Genomic DNA, 21,670 nt, shown 5'->3' on the forward strand with positions numbered 1-21,670 from the left:
TCAAATCGGTCAAGAACCTGATACAGCTCCCATATAAACCGATCTCCTGAATTGACTTCTTGAGCCCCTGGATGCCGCAATTTTTGTCCGATTTGGCTGAAATTTTGCACGTAGTGTCTTGTTATGACTTTCAACAACTGTGCCAAGTACGGATCTAATGAGTCAAGAACCTGATACAGCTCCCATTTAAACCCATCTTCCGATTTGCTTTCTTGAGCCACTGGAAGCCATTATTTCCATCCGATTTGGCTGAAATTTCGCGTGTGGTGTTATGACTTCCGATAACCGAGTCAAGTACGAATTAAATCGGTCAAGAACCTGATGCAGCTCCCATATAAACCGATCTCCTGATTTGACTTCTTGAGCCCCTGGATGCCGCAATTTTTGTCCGATTTGGCTGAAATTTTGCACGTAGTGTCTTGTTATGACTTTCAACAACTGTGCCAAGTACGGATCTAGGAGTCAAGAACCTGATACAGCTCCCATTTAAGCCGATCTTCCGATTTGCTTTCTTTAGCCGCTGGAAGCCATTATTTCCATGGATCAAATCGGTCAAGAACCTGATACAGCTCCCAAATAAAACGATCTCCCCATTTGACTTCTTGAGCCCCTGGAAGCCGCAATGTTTTTTTTCCGATTTGGCTGAAATTTTGCATATAGCGTTCTGTTGTTTTGCACGTAGTGTTTTCTTATGACTTCCAACAACTGTGCCAAGTACGATCCAAATAGGTCAAGATCCTGATATAGCTCCCATTTAAACCGATCTCCTGATTTTGACTTCTTGGCTGAAATTTTGCACATAGTGTTCTGTTATGACTCTCAGCAACTATGCCAAGTACGGTTAAAATCGGTCTATAACCAGATATATACATATTTAAGCAGAATCCATGGTGGTGGGTTCCCAAGATTCAGCCCGGCTTTTACTTGTTTCAATATGGTCGAAGTGACCGAATGACGACGTTGGAAAAACGACGTTGCGGAGGGTGGAAAAATATTTCGTATTTTCCCTATAGGATCAAAAAATGTACAGCTCGCCTTTGGTCTTCCTGGGCGTACTGGCTTTCTCTCCCTACCAAGAACTTTTCAGCTACCCCACGCACGCCTTTACATTTGGCATACGTGGGCAATCACATTAGATTTAATGCAATCTTGTATTGCTCTCCCCAAACAAATATTTTGAATTGTAACAAATTTTTCACTTAAATTTGCTCACTTGAGATTCACAGTGTGTGTGTGAAGTGTGTTCCTCGCCCAGCTGAATTGACACAGTGACATACCTTAATAATATGTCTCAGTGGACGGATCCCACTGACCACCAGCTAGCCAGTCAGCCTGTGATTTGCCCAATATGATAGTTTCGCAAAAACACAATCACTGCAGAGGTGGACAATTTGCATGAATATTTTAGGGTATAACAAGCGTTGCACGGCTTGTTTTCCCCCGGTATTCTGTTGTCGTAAAGTTTTTGTGCACCAAAACTGTGGTGATGATGTGGAAGGAGGATGAGGGTGGTGATTGATGGTGGTGAATTAAATTTGTTTTTACACTCACATCCACTGATCAGTTGAGGTCAGATGATCCGGAAGACAACATCTTTTAAACGCTTTACTAAATCGAATAACACCGCAAAACAAGCACAATCAACGTTGAGGAAAAACAACAACAATAACAACATCAACAATATTCTATAGAATTTACACCCAAGAGATTTTGCACCCAAAAACCCAGCGGCCAAGAGAGATTCCTAATTTAAAAATTCGCATTTGCACTTTTGGAATTTTTAAGTTTTGTACGCAGCCATACAACTTGGGACCACAATTGCTTGGGCTTCCCTCTGGCATTGATGATCTAGTTGTGGTTGTTGTTGTTGTTGTTGGTGTTTATTCGTGGTTAGGCTAATCTAGCGACGTTTACAAATCGTTGGCGGTAGTTTCAAATCGAGCGTTCATCTGGAAAACCAACCTAGAGCGGATATATGTCGCATAGCAGTCTTAAAAATACAAACTACGAAAAAAGTGCCTGGAAAATAAATCAAACTGTACGCCTCAAAACCACCGTTGCCGCCCTCAGCAAAACGTTTCCTAAACACTGGCAACACTGCGGCATCGTCTCCCAAGGACGAAGATTGCGAGTTGTACACCTTTGCAGATGTCATACGAAATCATAGTCTAGGTGAACCCGAAAATAGGGCGCGTGAGACACGGCTATCGTCGACAGCTTTAAGGCGGCATCAGCTGAAGATGACCTTGAAGAAGGGAGGTCCCCCGCCAGCGCCTTCGGCTGGAGCTGCAGTGCAAATTACCATGTTGTCGCAGCCACCAACAAGTGTTAGTATCTGTCTGGATGTGTGCCTGTGAAGTGCGTCGTTGGGCAAGTGCAAAAAAACCATTGTTGCAAGAATGTGAAATGCTTAAAGAATCAAAACAAACTGGGGAATATTATTTTTACGAGTTTTTCTTTTTTTTTCTTTGTTACTATCGTTTCTGTAATGAAGTGAAATTTAATTGAAAATTTTTCGTTGTGTGGTTTCAAGTGGCCATGGCTGTTGTGGTGGTGTTGATATTTTGAAATCATTTTCTGTTTGAATTCCATTCAACGCAATCAAATACAAATTTCAAGGTTCTTTGGTACATCAATTTGGAATGGAAAAATATGAAAGTAATTTGGGAAGCTTTTTAGGTCACATTTTGTGGAAAAATATTTCAATATTTTCGATAATCGCAGCAATTAAAAGTGAAAACAATATGTGTACCAATTGTTTTTTTTATAGCTAACCACCATAGTGATGGAAATATGATAATTTTGTCATTCTGTTTTCACAACATCTAAATGTTTATATCCGACTGCGATTATATATTTTCATCATCAAAGACGACCACTACAAGATTAAATTCTAAGATGGGTTATAAGTCAATCTCTCGGTATGACATCTTCAGGCCATCTAATGTGTATTTTGCATTCGTTTACGGCGAAATATGATATGGGGAGTTGTCCTAGCATCTTCTATATCTGTTCTGAGTACTGAATTTTCGATATAGTAAAATCCCCGCACCGTAGGATGGGGGTATACTAGTTTCGTTGATATACTCGTCTAAGACCCCGTAAAGTAAATGAAGGGTGATTTTTTAAGAGCTATAGGTAAGTTTTCAGAAAAATGCATGAAATCTTTATTTGAATCGAAAGTAGGGTCCATAGAATCTAATGTTTGAAGACTATTTCATGCAAATGTTTACCTTGACTGTGCCTCAAATGGTCCATACGCTTAATTCAATTTTGGCATATTCCTTCCAACATTTCGGCCGGTATCTCGCAAATAAATGCTTCAATGTTGTCTTCCAATGCGTCAATTGAAGTGTTCTTATCCGTATAGACATGAGCTTTTACATAGCCCTAAAAAAATAGTCTAAAGGTGTTAAATCGCACAATCTATGCGGTCAATTGGCCGGTCCCGAACGTTAAATAATATGCTCACCGAACTCGCCTCTCAATAAGTTCATTGTTACGCCTGCTGAGTGGCATGTGGCACCGTATTGTTGAAACCACATGTCATGCAAGTCAAGCTCTTGCATTTTGGACAAAAAAAAAAACGTTGGATATCATTTTACGGTAGCGCTCACCATCCGCAGTACCGTTACGTTTCTGCATCATCTATGAAGAAGTACGGTCCAATGAAGTCGGCAGCCCATAAACCGCACCATAATGTGACATTTTCTGGATGCATTAGCAGCTCTTGCAATGCTTTTGGCTGATTTTCTCACCAAAATCGACAATTCTTTCTTGTTGCCAAAAAGATAGTAGCTAAAAAATCACCCTTTATATTCTTGATTGCCATGACATTGTAAGTCAATCTATCCATGTCTGTCGTTTGTCGAAAGCACACCAACTTTCGAAACGGTAAGGCTAGAAGCCTGAAATTTTCCATAAATACTTTTATTTTTTTTAGGTCGATTTGCTTTGTACATGGGCTAAATCAATCCACATTTAGATAAAGCTCCCATATAAACCGATTTCCAGAGTATACTACCTGAGCCTTTAGTGAAGGCAATTCTTATCCGATTTGGAAGAAAATTTGCATGAATACTTTTTCTGCGACCTCCATCAGATGTACTAAGTATGATTCTAATCGGTTCAAAACCTCATATAGCCCCCATATAAACGACCTCCCAAATATGATGCCTGAGCCTCTGGTGGACGCAATTCTTATCAAAGCATATAAATGGGAAGCCTTGTTATGGCTTCCCATTTTCCTTTTTCAGTTTCTGGCTATAAAGAAGAACCGTCCAAAGAAATTGGCAAATGCCATGCATGGTGGAGGATATATAAGACTAGCTGAACCGGGCCCGCTTCGCTGTGCCGTCGTTTACTTTATATGGAACAAAATATTCCTTTGAATATTTATTTTGGACAATTAAAGAGCTTTTAATGCAAAACCATGCTACGATTTCGCTTGGAGGATTTAGGGTCATTTAAGCTTGGATGTTAGATGTACTCCATTCTAAACAGACTTTATTTGAGTCCAATATTCGCATGATGTTCGATTTGGGGGTGTTTTCGGGGGTGAGGCGGTCCCCCAGACCCTTGGCCCTGAAAAAAAATATTGAAAAGCATCGTACTGTACTCTCAAAGAGCATTTATTTAAACTCCATATTCCGATTGCCAATCTCATGGCAGCCGGTTGTACGTACCGGATAGACCCGATGGAGTAAGTCATCGCCAAGGGCTGCCGCCTTAGTGTACAACACACTGCTACAACAACAACAACAACATTGGTTAAAGCGGAGTTTATGGGATGAGGCGTCCCCCAAACACTTGGCCCCAAAATTGGTTATCAAATTCGTTTTCTAATCTTAAATGCCTTTCATTTGAGCCATATATTGCCATGGTCGATAAATTTGTACTCTTTGGAGGATGTTTTATGGATGGGTCGCTGCCCCAAATACATGGTCCCACATTTGGTTATAAGATTCGTATTCTACTCCCAAATAACTTTATTTAAACCCCATATTGCGATGGTCAGTAAATATTGTTGTTTGTGGGATGTTTTGGGGATAGGTTAGACCCCCAGAAAATTGGTCCCGAAAGTGGGTATCAATTTCGTGCTCTACTCCCCAATACCTTTCATTTGGGCCCCACATTGACATGGTCGGTGAATATGCCCGATTTAGGGGTGTTTTTGGGGAGTGGAGTGGTCTCCCAAACATTTGGTCCGAAAATTGGATATCAGATATGTTTTCTAATCTTAAATACCTTTCATTTGAGTCCCATATTGTTGTGATTGGTCTATATATATATATTTGATAGGTTTTGGTGTGGGGCGTCCCCCCTAGGTACCCCATCCGGAATTTGGTTACCAAATTTTTGTTTTAAGATTACTATAAGAGATCACACAAAATTTCGCTTAAATCTCAACATCCATCTCCGACATCTGGCGTTTCTGAAAATAAGGGTAAGGGGGAGGGTCCGCCCCCTCCTTAGAATCCCGCCCTGATTCGATTTAGCTATATCCGGCTGTCTGATCCTGTTTTCTTGTGATCAAGATACAGGTCGCATTTGTTGTCCGATTGTTTTAAAATTTTGCACATGTAAATTTTTGGTCCAAGGAAGAACGCTAATGATTTTGAAGAAAATCTGTTCAGTTTTAGTCATAGCTGCCATATATATCTTTCATCCGATGTGGCCGTTTATGACTGTAGTAGCCACAATTTTCCTTTTTCGTGGGGTTATTTGACTTCGAAGTATGTGGAAAAAATTTCGTAAAAATTGGTCCAGATTTAGATGTAGCTCCTATATATATATATATCTATCATTCGATGTAGCCTTTTGGCCAATGACTGCTGCTCCTCCACAATTCTGCTGCTACAACAATAACTAATTCGTCCCTAGATGTTTTAATAGCAGCCACCTACATTGAGGAACGGGAGCAAACTTCTCACACATCAATGGATGCTGTCCTATTAAAGTTTTATCTCAATGGTAAGGCACCTCCTTTTTTATAGCCGAGTCTGAACGGCGTGCCACAGTGCGACACCTCTTTGGGAAGAAGTTTTTACATGGCATAGTACCTCACAAATGTTGCCAGCATTGGGAGGGGATAACCACCAATGAAAAAATTTTGTTTTATGTTCTCGCCAGGATTCGAATCCATGCATTCAGCGCCAACAGTAGGTGGCCTTCTACCAGTAAAAACTCGATAAATACGGTAAATTGAATATCCACCGTCGTGGATTCTGCTAAAAATTTGGTCCAGCTTTGGCCCACAAAAAGGTCCTGCATCCGAGGATACACATCTGGCTCTACTGGAGCGTGGTGGACGGTGATCGAGAAAAAATGCAACATAAGGACATTCCAACAGGTTCAGAGGACATGTTTCTTGGCAAAGGCGGCGCGGTAAAACGACACATACTAGGGCACTGGAGACTATATAAAATATACGGATAATGCCACTTTGACTTTGAGACTGAAGGCAATAGAAGAGTGAATAGAGCGATAGAGCTTAGGAGCAGGCCACACCATCGCGGTATAATCGAGGCGACAATTGGAAGCCTTACGGAATAGAAGAGGTTTCGGATCGGTTACCTGTGACAACCATAATAAGGATTTGCAGGCGGAGATTCGGTGGATCCACACCAAACGGTAGTTTTTCGGAATGCATTGGTAATTCTTGTACGGCATCTGGCTGTTCTTCACCCCCACAGATTTGCTTCTTTACGTATTCATTTAGCCCGAAATGAACCTCATCGCTGAACACCATTTCTATACCCACCACCATGGGATGGGGGTATTCTAGTCTAGTCATTCCGTTTGTAATACGTCGAAATATTGATCTAGGACTCCATAATGTATATAAATTCTTGACCGTCTCGACATCCTGGGTCGATGTAGCCACGTCCGTCCGTCCGTCACGATAGCGGTCGAACGCGTAAAGCTTGCCGCTTGAAATTTTGCACAGATACTTAGTATTGATGTTGGTCGTTGGGGATTGCAAATGGGCCATTTCGGTTCAGATTTGGATATAGCTCCCATATAAACCGATCTGCCGATTTGACTTCTTGAGCCGCTGGAAATCTGTTATGATTGGAGGAAATCTGTTATGATTTCCAACAACTGTGCTAAGTATCGTCCAAATCGGTCAAGAACCTGTTGTAGTTCCCATATAAACTAGATCTCCCGATTTGACTTCTTGAGCCCCTGGAAACCCCAATTTTTGTCCGTTTTGGCTGAAATTTTGTATGCGGTGTTCCGTTTTGACTTCCAACAACTGCGCCAAGTACGGTCCAAATAGATTTATACACCGATATAGCTTCCATATAAACCGATCTCCCGATTTGACTTCTTGATCCCCTGGAAGCCGCAATTTTCGTCCGAATTGGCTGTAATTTTGCACATACTTGTTGTTGTTGTAGCAGTGTTTTTTACACTGGGCGGTAGCCCTTGCCGATGAGGAAATCCATCGGGTCAATCCGTTACGTACAACCGTCTGCACAAAGTGTTCAGTAATGACTCTCAAAAACTGTGCCAAGTATGGCCCAAATCGGTCTTTAACCAGATATAGCTCCCATATTTTAACAGAATCCATGGTGGTGAGTTCCCAAGATTCGGCCTAGCCGAACTTGGCACGCTTTTTTCTTGTTCAACATAGGATATTCATGGAGCCATTGTATGGCTCAAATTGATAATAAGTTTAGGGATTTGCAATCGTTGCTCGTTTGTGAGTTTCTCCATGATGAAATGGTAGAGTATACTAATCACTTTTCACACTCACAGATGAATTTTGGACACAATTTGCTAACAGAGCTGCCACTTGTAAATAATTATCCTTTAGTTAAATGCAGGCGGATGTTGACTTTTGCTGTCCCAAATTGGTGTTACAAATTATTTAAAAGATGACTTTTTGTGTTCCAAGATTGATGTTTGGAGGCCACCGTGGCGCAGAGGTTAGCATATCCCCCTATGATGCCGAAGCTTTGCGTTCAAATCCCTGCGTAAACATCAGAAAAATGTTTTTAGCGATGGTTTTCCCCTTACTAATGCTGGCAACATTTGTGAAGTATCCTTCTCTATCAATTGGTGACGCTATACGGCACGCCGTTTGGACTCGGGTTTAAAAAGGAGGCCTTATCATTGAGCTTAAACATTTATCAGACTGCACATATTGATATGAACCCTGTTCTCTAAGGAAATGCTCATGGGTAATTTGGTAGTATCGCATTTTGCCGATCAGAAAAACAAAGCTTTAACTTGGTATTGGATCTGTCACTATTGGAAGTAATCTTTTCACTCAAGCTACCAAAAAATAAGCTCCAAATTTACCTCTAGACATTTCCTAGCTAATAACCATCAAAAAGCTTTCCACCACACTACTTAGCGTTACCAATTTTCAATTATTTTTTTTTTTTTTTGTGCACAAACTAACATATTTTCATTAATTCCAATATCAACTGGTTTCCTTGAACCTCAATTCTTTATGTAAAGAATTTGCACACTTACTTCCACGTCATAGCAGATCTTCAGAAAAGCTTTTAAGAAATTCATTCAGTATATTTTCTTAATGGGACCTTTATTGTCAAACAAGTGTCATGTTCGCATGTATACGTTATAGCTAAAAGTCTCGTGAGACATCGACAATGTCTGCGTTTTGCACTCAGGCAATACAAACACGCAATTTCCGTTCTTGATGCGCGTGTATTCATTTAAACGCATTTTTCACACTGAATGAGGCCAATTTACAGATCAACAAATCATGCAAACCCACATATGTGTGTGTGTGTGTGTGCGTGTGTGCAAGAGAATTTCAATGAACTTGAGCATGACTCGTACATCTCGCACATGTGTACGTTGTGCTCAATCAACCCAAACCAAATAAACAGAGATCGAAAAAACAATGATGATATTAGTTTTTTTTTTTTTTTTTTTTTGAATTGGAGAGAGTATTAGACCCAAAATTGCCAATGACGTTATGAATAATTGGCCCAAATATTTGTATAATAATTCAAAATAAGTAAATTGAACAGAACACCAAAAAACATAAGAAAGAAGTGACGTAGAAATGAATAAAACAATAACACCAACCACCCATTCACCCACCCACCCATCCACTACCCCACCCGCTATTGAAATACCATGCTGGTTTTGTTGTGTAAATTTGGCATCATTGAAAAAAAAAAAAAGCAATGAAATGTTCTACCGCACATTGTAATTGTTAACAAATTTTGAAGATTAGAAACAAATATGAGGGCAATTAATTTTGTAGTTTTTGGGTGAGTTTTAAATCAAAAGTAATTGGTAATCATGTTGAGAATATGTGAAGAAAACAATATCAATTCCATGATGTACATCAAAGAACTGTAAAAATTTGGTTTCAATGGGAAAGTAAAACTATTTCCGCTAAAAAAAAATTGCAAAGAATAGTTTTAAACCAAAATCACATCTCAATGAAATATATTTGGACAATCGATTTATAAGGAATTATATTCGATTTTGAAATGATTTGGACAATATTTTGGTACGTAAAATTTCAGCCACATCGCATTAGCTTAAAGTCGGGAGATCCATTTATATGAAGCTATATAAAAAGCTAAGGACCGCTTTGGTTCATTTACAATACTATTTTATTTTATTTCATGCAAAAAAAGTGCACCAGAAATTCAAGCAAAAGAAGTTGAGCCTCTAGAGGGAGCAATTCTTATCCGATTTGGCTGAAATTTTGCTCCAAGTGTTTTATTTTGACTTCCAACAACTCTGCCAAGTATGGTCCGAATCGATTCATAACCTGGTATAGATCCCATGCAAACCGATCTCGGATCTTGACATCTTGAGCCGCTAGAGGGCGCATTTTTTTTTTATCAAATTTAGCTGAAAGTTGCACGATGTGTTTTGTTCTAACTTATAATAACTGCCCATAACCTCATATAGCTCCCATATAAACAGACTAGCATCCCGGTGGTCCGCTTCACTACCCTCGTTTTTGATACCCTCTTTATAGTGTAGCACTTACAAAAGCCTAGGTAGGCTTGATCTCACAAGTTTAGAAATAATTGCGTATAAAGTTTCAGAAATCGGTCTCCTACTGTACCAAAATACCAAATAGCCCAATATATTTTCTCAAGGGAGTAATGAATCGCAATTTTGAATGCTTTAGCTCAATTTGTAGAGAAAGTACCATTTTGTATGTTTTAGTACCTATTTTGCACGTTTTGATACCAGAATGAACAAATTTGAATTGATCATTTACTCCGCCATTTTATATTTCCTTCTTGTACCTACCTTGTACCTTCTTGCCTTATTTAAGACCTCTAGCTCCATATGCAAAGAAAGTTCGGAATGGTACCAGTTTTGGTACCGAAATGTATGAATTTTTGATAGAACATTTACTCACATATCATATATTTCTTAGTTGTACCTAAATGCTACATTTCAAACCTGTAACTTCATCTATGAAAAAGGTACCAAATGGTACCAATTTTGGTACCAAAATGTGCGAATGGTAAATAAATCATTTAGCCACCCAATATTTATTTCTTAGTTGTACCCACATGCCAAATTTCAGATCTCAAGATCCATCTGAACAGAAAGTACAAAATGGTACCAATTTCGGTACTAAAATGTACGAATAGATCATTTGGTCATCCATCATTTACTTCTTAATTGTACGTACTTCCCAAATCGTGGACCTATAGCTCCATCTGAAGGGATATACCATATATATGAATATGTAATAGAACATTTAATCACCTATCATATATTTCTTAGTTTTACCTGCATGGTAAATTTCAAACCTCTAGCTTCATCTATGAAGAAAGTACCAAATGGTACCAATTTTGGTACCAAAATGTGCGAATGGTGAATAGATCATTTGGCCGCCCAATATTTATTTCTCAGTTGTACCCACATGCCAAATTTCAGACCTCAAGATCCATCTGAAGGGATAGTACAAGATGGTAACAGTTTTGGTACCAAAATGTACGAATTTTGAATAGATCATTTAGTCATCCATCATATATGTCTTAGTTGTACCTACATGCCGAATTTCAGACCTCAAGATCCATCTAAACAGAAAGTACGAAATAGTACCAATTTTGGTACCAAAATGTACGAATTTAGAATAGATCATTTAGGCATCCATCATTTATTTCTTAATTGTACCTACATTCCAAATTTCGGACCTCTAGCTCCATATACAAAGAAAGTTCCAAATAGTACCAATTGTCGTACCAAAATGTTAGAATTGTGAAAAAATCATTTAGTCGGGCATCATATATTTCTTAGTTTTAACTACATCCCAAATTTGAGTCCTCTAGCTCCATCTGCATAGAAGGTACCAAATGGTACCGATACTGGTACCAAAATGTACGAATTGTAAAAAGATCATAGTCACCCACCATATTTTTCCTAGTTGTACCTGTTTGCCAAATTTCTGACCTCTAACACCATCTGTAAAGAAAGTACTAATTGGTACGAATTTTGGTACTAAAATGTACGAATTTTGTGTGGAGCATTAAGTCATCCATCATATGTTTCCTAGTTGTACCTACATGCCAAATTTGAGACCTCTAGCTCCATCTGTAATGAAAGTACTAAATGGTACCAATTGCGGTAATAAATGTACGTTTCCTCCCGTTACCAGTACTATTTTTCCATTTTTTACTTTTCCTTCATCCCTTTGCTCCTGTTGTCATATAAATCAAATTTCAAAATTCTACCTCTATCGATCTGCCCTGTAAAAAGTTCACCCATTTCGTAACTTTTTGCTACCCTCCACCAAATGCGATGCATGGTGGAGGGTGTATATGAGATTCGGCCCGGCCGAACTTAGCACGCTCTTACTTGTTTCTTTTCAAGTTTTTTAAAAGTCTTAGTCCGGGGTTCGAATCCTGGTGAGACCGTCAGAAAAATTTTCGGCGGTGGGTTTTCCCTGCTGATGCTGGCAAAATTTGTGAGGTACTATGCCATGTAAAAACTTCTCTCCAAAGAGGTTTCGTACGGCGGCACGCCGTTCGGACTCGCCTATAAAAAGAAGGTCCCTTATTATTGAGCTTAAACTTGAATCGGACTGCACTCTTTGATATCTAAGAACTTTGCCCCTGTTCCTTAGTGGAATGTTAATGGGCAAAATTAGCATAGTCCATTAAAAAAGCACTCGCCGAATTGGTAGGGTGCTCAAACTATCAGCGAGGTGGTCGGCGGGGGCTTTGGTCTGCCACCACTGTGGTATCACAATAGACTAAATTTGTGTAGATGGGTCGGCTTAAAGACCATACCTTGCTATGGAAAAGCCTCTCAGAACTTGGCAATATTTACGACAACGACAAAGCAAAGTAAACATAAATTTTAAATTTTCTTTTCGTCATACTAAAATATTCCACTAATTATGGTTAATGTTTTTCTTATGGGCAATATATCATAATTTTGCGTCATAAAACTTGTTAAACTATGATTTTCTCCAACACATTTCGAGGTAAATATTTACCCTCAAGGAACTTAATTCGCAAAACGCAATTCAGCCGTCAATAAACACAATGAGAACAAGTAAAAGCGTGCTAAGTTCGGCCGATCCGAATCTTATATACCCTCCACCATGGATCGCATTTGTCGAGTTCTTTTCCCGGCATCTCTTCTAAGGCAAAAAAAAAGGATACAATAAAATATTTGCTCTGCTACTAGAGGGATATCAAAATTTCAGGCAAATCCGATAATACTTGCGACCTCTAAAGGCTCAAGAAGTCAAGATCCCAGATCGGTTTATATGGCAGCTGCATCAGGTTATTAACCGATTTGAACCCCATTTGAGACAGTTGTTGAAAGTCATAACAAAATACTTCGTGCAAAATTTCATTCCAATCGGATAAGAATTTCGCCCTCTAGAGGCTCAAGAAGTCAAGACCCAAGATCGGTTTATATGGCAGCTATATCAGGTTATTGACCGATTAGAACCTAACTTAGCACAGTTGTTGGAAGTCATAGCGAAACGCGTCGTGCATAATTTCATTCCAATCGGATAAGAATTGCGCCCTCTAGTGACTCAAGAAGTCAAGATTCAAGATCGGTTTATATGGTAGCTATAACAGGTTATTGACCGACTAGAAACTTACTTAGCACAGTTGTTGGAAGTCATAGCGAAACGCGTCGTGCAAAATTTCATTCAAATAGGATAAGAATTGCGCCCTCTAGTGACTCAAGAAGTCAAGATTCAAGATCGGTTTATATGGTAGCTATAACAGGTTATTGACCGATTAGAACCTAACTTAGCTCAGTTATTGGAAGTCATAGCGAAACGCGTCGTACAAAATTTCATTCCAATCTGATAAGAATTGCGCCCTCTAGAGGCTCAAGAAGTCAAGACCCAAGATCGGTTTATATATCAACTATATCAGGTTATGGACCAATTAGAACCTAACTTAGCACAGTTGTTGGAAGTAATAGCGAAACACGTCGTGCAAAATTTCATTCCAATCGGATAAGAATTTCGCCTTCTAGAGGCTCAAGAAGGCAAGAGCCAAGATCAGTTTATGTAGCAGCTATATCAAAACATGGACCGATTTGAGCCATACTTAGCACAGTTGTTGGATATCATAACAAACCACGTCGTGCAAAATTTCATTCCAATCGGATAAGAATTGCGCCCTCTAGAGGCTCAAGAAGTCAAGACCCAAGATCGGTTTATATGGCAGCTACTATATTAAAACATGGACCTACATGGTCCATTTACATTCCCAACCGACCTACACTACTAAGAAATGTTTATCCAAAATTTCAATCGGCTAGCATTACTCCTTCGAAAGTTGGCGTGCTTTCGACAGACAGACGAACGGACGGACATGTCTAGATCGCCATAAAATGTCACGGCGATCAAGAATATATATACTTTATGGGGTCTTAGACAAATATTTCGAGTAGTTACAAACAGAATGACGAAATTAGTATACCCGCATCCTATGGTGGAGGGTATTAAATTAAATTGTATTGCGGTTTGGGCAAAAATGTCGATTTAAAATCGTTGAGTTATTAAATTTTTGTTTGGTTTATTGTGTTTTTCTTCAGGAGGGGATGCTCGTGTAAATTTTGAAAATTATTCTCAATTGAATTTGATTCTTTTTGGCTACTTTTAAGGGAGGGGGTAAAGGGTGCTGAAGATCTCTTTTGGCGCATTGTTAAAATTTTTGTTGGGATATTTCTCTTTTTTCTGGGGGAAGGGGAGGGGGGTTAGTTCGTGCATGATGATTGTGGGGTAACTCAAATTCGGGTGGCGAACACCCCATCCAAGCGTATACAAGCAAATACAATTTAATTAAAATCTATTATGCATCTTTTGTGGGTTTTAAGAGTGTATGGGTGCGTGTGTGTGTGTGTGTGTTTTGTAAGAAAGTGTGTATTTTTTGTTTTTTTTTTTTTTTTTATTCATCATTTATTTATTTACGTTTCTTGGGTTGCTGCTTTTTTTTGGCAAAAACCAAAAACACAAAATTGATTTTGAATGCTTATTTGAACTCTTTTCAATTCTTTTTGCAGAAAATACCGACAGTTTCGGCGGGCTATGATAACGAGAAGCATAACGGCTCAAGGAGTAATAACGCGTCCGTAAATCAATCAAAGTATGTTTCAAATTTTTTCTACATATTTTCTCACTTAAACTTATTTGAATTGAAAAAACAACCGGGTATAACATTTTACACAATAATACCAGTTGGAAAATCAAAAAAAAAAAAAAAAAACTCCAAACTATTTTTCATAGTTCGTAGTTATCGGTTACTTAATTAAATTCGTTGTATTTTGTATATGGTAGACTTCTAAGTAGTGTTAACAACTAACTTGTCTTTCTCTTGAGAGATAAAAAAAACCCTCAAAAGTGCTTTAAGAAGAAAAGACATAGTCCTTTTTCAAACATAGATCAATTTTCAAATAACTATAATGCCAATGTATAAAAATATTGAAAATGAATCCTCAACATCAATGTTTGAAATGTATACTTCTTCGGATAGATTCATACGTCCCGAAATGGCCGATGTCCCAGTACAGCAGGCTGCAGGCTCTACACTGCCTTTAGTGATATCAAAGAAGAAAGGCGGTGGTGCAGATGATTCCGAGGATGTAAATTATAATCCATTCGAGCACCGGAAAGTGGAACATCCAACATCGTAAGTACCAATTGCAAGATTTTTGTACCTACTATATTTTAGTTTATATATAAGCAAGTCAACTTTTAAGTTTCGCAACTAAAAAGTTTTATTTTTTACAATAAAAAAAAAAAACAAAAATCTGCTTACGTTAAATTTCAAAAAAAAAATGGAGATAGATTATAGGTTTTTTTACTCTTTTAAAATTTTTTTATGAAAGAAATGTCCTCTTTTTCTTCTCTCTTATATTGGGTTGCCCAAAAAGGATTTTTTATATAGTCGGCGTTGACAAATTTTTTCACAGCTTGTCACTCTGTAATTGCATTCTTTCTTCTGTCAGTTATTAGCTGTTACTTTTAGCTTGCTTTAGAAAAAAGTGTAAAAAAGGTATATTTGACTAAGTTTTATTAAAAATGCATTTACTTTCTTTTAAAAAATCCGCAATTACTTTTTGGGCAACCCAATACATAAAAATCAATATGTGTTGGTTTGTGTGTTCCTTATAGACTCAAAAACGGACCACAGATGGTCCATAATGATCCCGTGGTGAAAATAGGGTACTATATTTTTTCATATCGTGAGGGGGGGCGGACCTTCCCCTTACCCTAATTTTCAGAAACACCTGATCTCGGAGATGCAAGTTGCAAATTTTGCCCATGAACATTCCATTAAGGAACAGGGGCAAACTTCTCACATATCAATGAGTGCAGTCCTATTCAAGTTTAAGCTCAATGATAAGGGGCCTCATTTTTATAGCCGAGTCCGGACGGCGTGCCGCAGTGCGACACCTCTTTGGAGAGAAGTTTTACATTTGTGAGGTACTATGTCACCTCACAAATGTTGCCAGCATTAGAAGGGGAAAACCACCGGTGAACATTTTTTCTCATGGTCTCACCAGGATTCGAACCCAGGCGTTCAGCGTCATAGGCGGACATGCTAACCTCTGCGCTACGGTGGCCTCGGGAGATGGGTGATGCGAAATATTGTGTGCTCGCTTATAGTAACCTAAAAACAAAAATTTGGTATCCAAATTTCGGATGGCAAACCTAGTGGAGCCGCACCACCCCCAAAACCTACCAAATATGTGTATAGTCCAATCCCCAAAATACCCCTTAATCGGACATATGGGACTCAAATGAAAGATATTTGCAAATAGAATACAAATCTCATATTCAAATGTGGGACCAAGTTTCTGGGGGTCCACCCCTTCCCCATAACACTCCTCAAACAAGACCTATTTACTGACCATGGCAATATGGGGCTTAAATGAGAGGTATCCAGATGTGGGACAAAGTGTTTGAGGGGCCGCCCACCCCCGAGAACATCCCACAAAGAACACAAATTCACGACCATAGCAATATGGCGCTCAAATGAAAGGTCGTTAGAAGTAAAGCAAGAATCTGATATCAATATTTGGGAAAAGTGTCTATGGGGCCTCCCCACCCGATAACACCACCAAAATAGGTAGGATTTGGCGACCATTGAAATATGGGGCTCAAATAAGGGGTATTTTAGAGTATTTAAGAGTATATATTAGATTCGTTCGAATAGGCACGAATGCTGATATATTTTCAGCTATGTGTTTGGGGGACCATCCACAAAACACCCCTAAAATGGGGCATATTTACCGACCATGGTAATGGGGGGCTCAAATGAAAGGTATTGGGAAGCAGAGCACGATTTTGATAACCACCTCCGGGACCGATTTTCTGGGGGTCCACCCCCAGAGAGATATATCTAAATCTGAACCGATTTCTATGGAATTCACCAGCAATGTCGAGAGTCACGAGAAAATCCTTCCTGTCAAATTTCGATGGAATCGGTTAATATATGACCACATTATTATAATATTAGTCCAAATTGGACCCATATATATGTGGGAGCTATATGTCTAAACCGATTTATTCAAATTTCAATTGCCTTCATCTCTAAAAAAAATGTATGTGCCAAATTTGAAGATGATCGTATGAAAATTGCGACCTGTAGTTTGTACACAAATTAACGCGGACAGACAGACGGACATAGCTAAATTGAATTAGAAAGTGATTCTGAGTCGATCGGTATACTTATCAATGGTTTTCTTTCCCTCTTTCTTCTGGATGTTACAAACAAATCCACTTAGCATACCCTGTACCGTGGTGTAGGGTATAATAACACAATTATTGGAATACGCCTCCTTAACTTATGCTTCACTTCTTAACAAAAAAAGTTGGATGGAATGTAACGGCAGTGAATATTTGTTCCAAATGAACAAACAGAATACAAATACAAAATTACTTTTAGAAGGCAAAAGGGCTGTTTAAAAAGGTCGGGCTAAAAAAAATTTTAAATTTAACTAGAAAATTATATATAAATGGTTGTAAGTAAGTGGCTAAAAGTGGCATAGTGGCAAAAAGTCATACTCGAATAGCGACAAATCGTGATTTTTGCCATGCCTTTCGATTCTCTACCAATACTGACTTACGGACTAACGGCTTGTTGATGGCTGGTTGCTATCTAACGATGGACTCGGTGGCGGCAAATGAAAAACGGGTGACGCGAAAAAGATAGTTTTGGCCCAAGCTGCATGGCTGGTGACAATGAGAACAACGACTTCTGTGGCTGAGTTTTATCCGGCTGGTTGACAGTTGTCGGAGGAAGAATGGAAGACGGTGTTGTGATCCACTTTGTCCAGCTGGTGACAAAACGAAAGTCGACTGCCGGGGACGAACTTTCGTCCAGCTGGTGTACTGGTGGAGAGTTCGCCGTGTGGCCTGCCGATCGTTACAGAGGCTGGTGTATCCCTGGTGATTGCGTAGGTTTTGGATTGGAAAAGACCCAAGGAAAGGTCTACTAGAGTGGACTGTTGCTTCATACGATAGTTATCTCTATTGTGCCTACTCCATAAAATCCCTTTTTGCGAAAACAGGTAAAAAACGATTTTCTTCTGAAGCGATCGTTAGCAGTTCTGTGATGTCTGCATATAAGTCAAAGTGCAATGTGGCCCAGTACAGAATGGAACAAAACGGATACAGGTACCTGGGCTTACACGAGGGTGTAACTTTAGCATAAGAATTAAAAAATGTATCTTCAGTCTCTCAACTTCTTCCACTACCCCTGTAACCCTCCGCATAGCGATTAACTCACCCTTTTAGTCCCTTTTAGTCCGATATGGCCCATTTGCAATCCCCAAACGACCTACATCGATATTAAGTATCTGTCCGAAATTCAAGCATCTAGCTTTACGCGTTCGAACGCTATCGTAATTTCGACAGACGGAAGGACGGACGGAAGAACATGGCTAGATCGACTCAGAACGTCGAGACGATCAAGAATATATATACTCAATGGGATCTTAGACCAATATTTCGAGGTGTTACAAACGGAATGACTAGATTAGTATATCCCATCTTGTAGCGGTGGGTATAAAAATGCAATAAAATATCCATACAAGAAACATAAAACCACCTTCCCAACCTTCTAACACTTGATCACCAAAATTATGACCATCCATTAAAGAATCGCAGAAACATTCCACCACTATTAGCTGATGATAGCACGGTCCTGGCAAAAGGGGTGTTTCCTAAAGTGCGACGCTATTCGGACCATTAGAGGGTGATTTCGATAACGATTTATATTTTTTAGAGTTCTAAGAGAAACTTTTACGTCAAATTTCGAGAGAATCGTTTGTCAGAAAACAAATTTGTGGCACTATTGGTCCATATTGTTCAAACATATAGAGGAAGCTATATTTAAATCTAAATCGATTTCTTCCAATTTCAAAAGACTTTGTTCCTAGACCCTAAAAGTCACCCGTGCTAAATTGTATTCCAATCTGCACTACTTTGATGAAAATTCCAATCTGGGCTTTAACACTCATATCAATGATCTAAAATAACGAACCCGCACAGTCCATTATAACACCCCGGTGTTGTTGTGTGGCTTACCAATAAAATAAATAAATAAAACACAAGTTTTAACATGGGCAGACAGACAAACGGATAGACAGACGGCAAATTGAATCTAGAAGTGAATCTGGGTCTACCATACTCGACACGGAAGCCAAGGTGTCAAAAAAGAACCCTCTGTTCCAAATTTCAACAAAATCAGGCAATAAAGGAGCATTGTACGGATTCAGGGCCGCAAATCTGAAGATCGGTCTATGTGACAGCTTCATCCAAATATGGTTTGATTTAAACTAGATTCGGGTTGAATACATAGGTTGTAGGGTTTCCACATTTCATCAAAATCGGATAATAAATACGCTATATATAAGTGAGGCTATAGTAGCGCAGAGGTTAGCATATCCGCCTATGACGCTGAACACCTGCGTTCGAATCCTGGCGGAAACATCAGAAAAAAGTTATTGGCGGTGGTTATCCCCTTATAATGCTGGCGATATTTGTGAGGTACTGTGCCATGTTAAATCTCTCCCCAAGGAGGTGTGGCGACATGCCGTTTTGACTCGGCTATAAAAGGAAGTACCCTAACTTGATTCGGACAGTGCTCATTGACATGTGAAAAGTGTGCCCCTGTTCCTTAATAAAATGTTGATGGCCAAATTTGACTTTGTAAATGGTCGGTAGTTGATGCGTCTGGGTAAACAGCGGCTATCAAAGTAGTCAGCAGAACAGGTTTGTTTAAGAAAGGAAAGTTAACAAGTAAAAGCGTTCGATAGGGCCGAATCTTATAAAGCCTCCTCCATGGATCGCATTTTTCAAGTTCTTTGCCCGATATCTCCTTATAGCTAAACAAAGGATAATGGATAAGAATTGCTATGCTATTGAAGCCATACCAAATTTGCATTTATTAATAAAAAAAAACTTTTAATAGCGAGATTGGTATATATAGCGGTTATATCCATATATGGTCTGATCTGATCCTATCTACAAACATGATGCACCTATGGTAACAAAGCAATGTTTGCGAAGTTTCAGCTCAATATTTTTATTTTTAAAAACCCAAGGATTATTACTACAGACAAACTGACAAATTGACTAGCAGACATGGCTAGATTGTCTTGGAATTTTAAGAAGATCAAGCATATATATACTACTAGCTCGACAGGGTCCGCTCCCCTGCGCCTTCATTAACTCTCTTATTTTTTTTTGAGCTCTATACTGGAACGGTCAGGAAAAAAGTCCTGTTTGGGGGTGCTGGTACTGCCTTTTAGATATTTCGCCCCTATGTGGATATCATATTGATGCTCTACTCCCAAATTTCTTTCATTTTCTTCTTTCCATAGTAGGTAAATATGTCCGGTATGGGGGTGAGTTGGTCCCCCATGTATTAGATTCGTGCTCTAATCTAAAATACCTTTGGAGGGCTTTGGAGGTGGGACGGCCGCCCTAGACATCCCACCTTAAATAAGTATACCAAATTTCTGTTTTTGAGTTGTTATAAACAAACTAAATGTCGCTTAAATCGCTCCACTCATCTCCGAGATCTGCCGATTTTGAAGATAGGGTTAGGGAAGGATCCGCCCATTAAAGTTTGGATGTTAGATCTGATTCATTCTCTTGGATTTGATGATGGATTGGAGTAGCCAAAACCTTTGCCCTGAAGTGGATATCAGATTCATACTCTACTCCCAAAAATCATATTTTAGCTACATATTGCTATAGTCGGTAATGAGGTGAGACGTCCCTGAAAAACTTTGCCACAAAACAGATATCAGATTTGAGCTTATTTTTGCCATGGCAAACATGGCCGGGAGTTTTGGGGACGGGCCCTATCATCCCTATAAAGTCAATCATTTTGAAGGTGGCTATCAAGATACTCAGGGCTACGGGTCTCGTTCAGATGCACACTAATTAATTTTTTGTGTATTAGTTATCTACACTCAAAATCATATTTCATAGCTACCACTTGTGATACCACATTTTTAAAGATCCGCAGGTCCTCCTATGTCTATCCCAAATTGGAGGGTCAAAAGTTTACTCTCCTTGCAAAAACCTTTTATTTTTGTCCTATTCTATTCCTTCCATTTGATACCCATATTGACCTAGTCGGTAAACTTGTCCATTCGGATGGGTTTTGGGATAGGGCGTCCCCCCAGGTTAGTTGACCCCAAAACATTATACCAATTTCATGTTTTTGGGATACCATAAAGTGGCAAAATTTTAAAATTTAGGTAAGGGGGAGAGTCCGCCCCCGTCGGATATCAAAAAATGTAGTACCATACTTTCACCGGAGGCTCAAACTTTACCATCTGTGAAAATTTCATTAAAATCCGTTTAGCCGCTTTTGAGTCTATACGGAACGGAACAAAGCGCAACAATAAAATGTTTATATGATAGAAGATGTACGGTCGAAAATGGATATTTCGATGTGTTACCAACGGAAAGACAAAATGAATGTAACCCCCTCATTCGGTGGTGGGTATAAAAATAAGTCACACAAAGGTCTCCAACCCATTTATCTTTGCCCTATTCCATATGACAATAGTTTGTCTCGGACTAGCAGCACGACTTTATCTTCATGTGAAATTAATTTCCACATCCTCGCAAAGTATGCCCACAATAGGTTCATAACCTGCTCCCCTAGAGGACGCAATTTTGATACCTCTTAAAAGCTACTTT

General features: G+C 39.1%; 1 protein-coding gene across 4 annotated transcripts in view; it reads left to right on the forward strand.

Annotated features, from left to right (window-relative positions):
* LOC106090941 (proton-coupled amino acid transporter-like protein CG1139) overlaps positions 1-21,670 on the forward strand; it is a 164,565-nt gene that overhangs the window by 116,837 nt on the left and 26,058 nt on the right. For 3 of the 4 annotated variants that reach the window (XM_059360695.1, XM_013257305.2, XM_013257307.2), the window contains 2 exons: positions 14,506-14,588; positions 14,976-15,131. In XM_059360695.1, coding sequence (XP_059216678.1) covers positions 14,506-14,588; positions 14,976-15,131 — 239 coding nt within the window. Of the gene's footprint in view, positions 1-2,035; positions 2,328-14,505; positions 14,589-14,975; positions 15,132-21,670 lie in introns of those variants that run through there. The other variant, XM_013257308.2, reaches the window with a different exon arrangement.

The sequence above is a fragment of the Stomoxys calcitrans genome, chromosome 1 (genome assembly GCF_963082655.1).
Source record: "Stomoxys calcitrans chromosome 1, idStoCalc2.1, whole genome shotgun sequence".
Classification (NCBI taxonomy): domain Eukaryota; kingdom Metazoa; phylum Arthropoda; class Insecta; order Diptera; family Muscidae; genus Stomoxys; species Stomoxys calcitrans.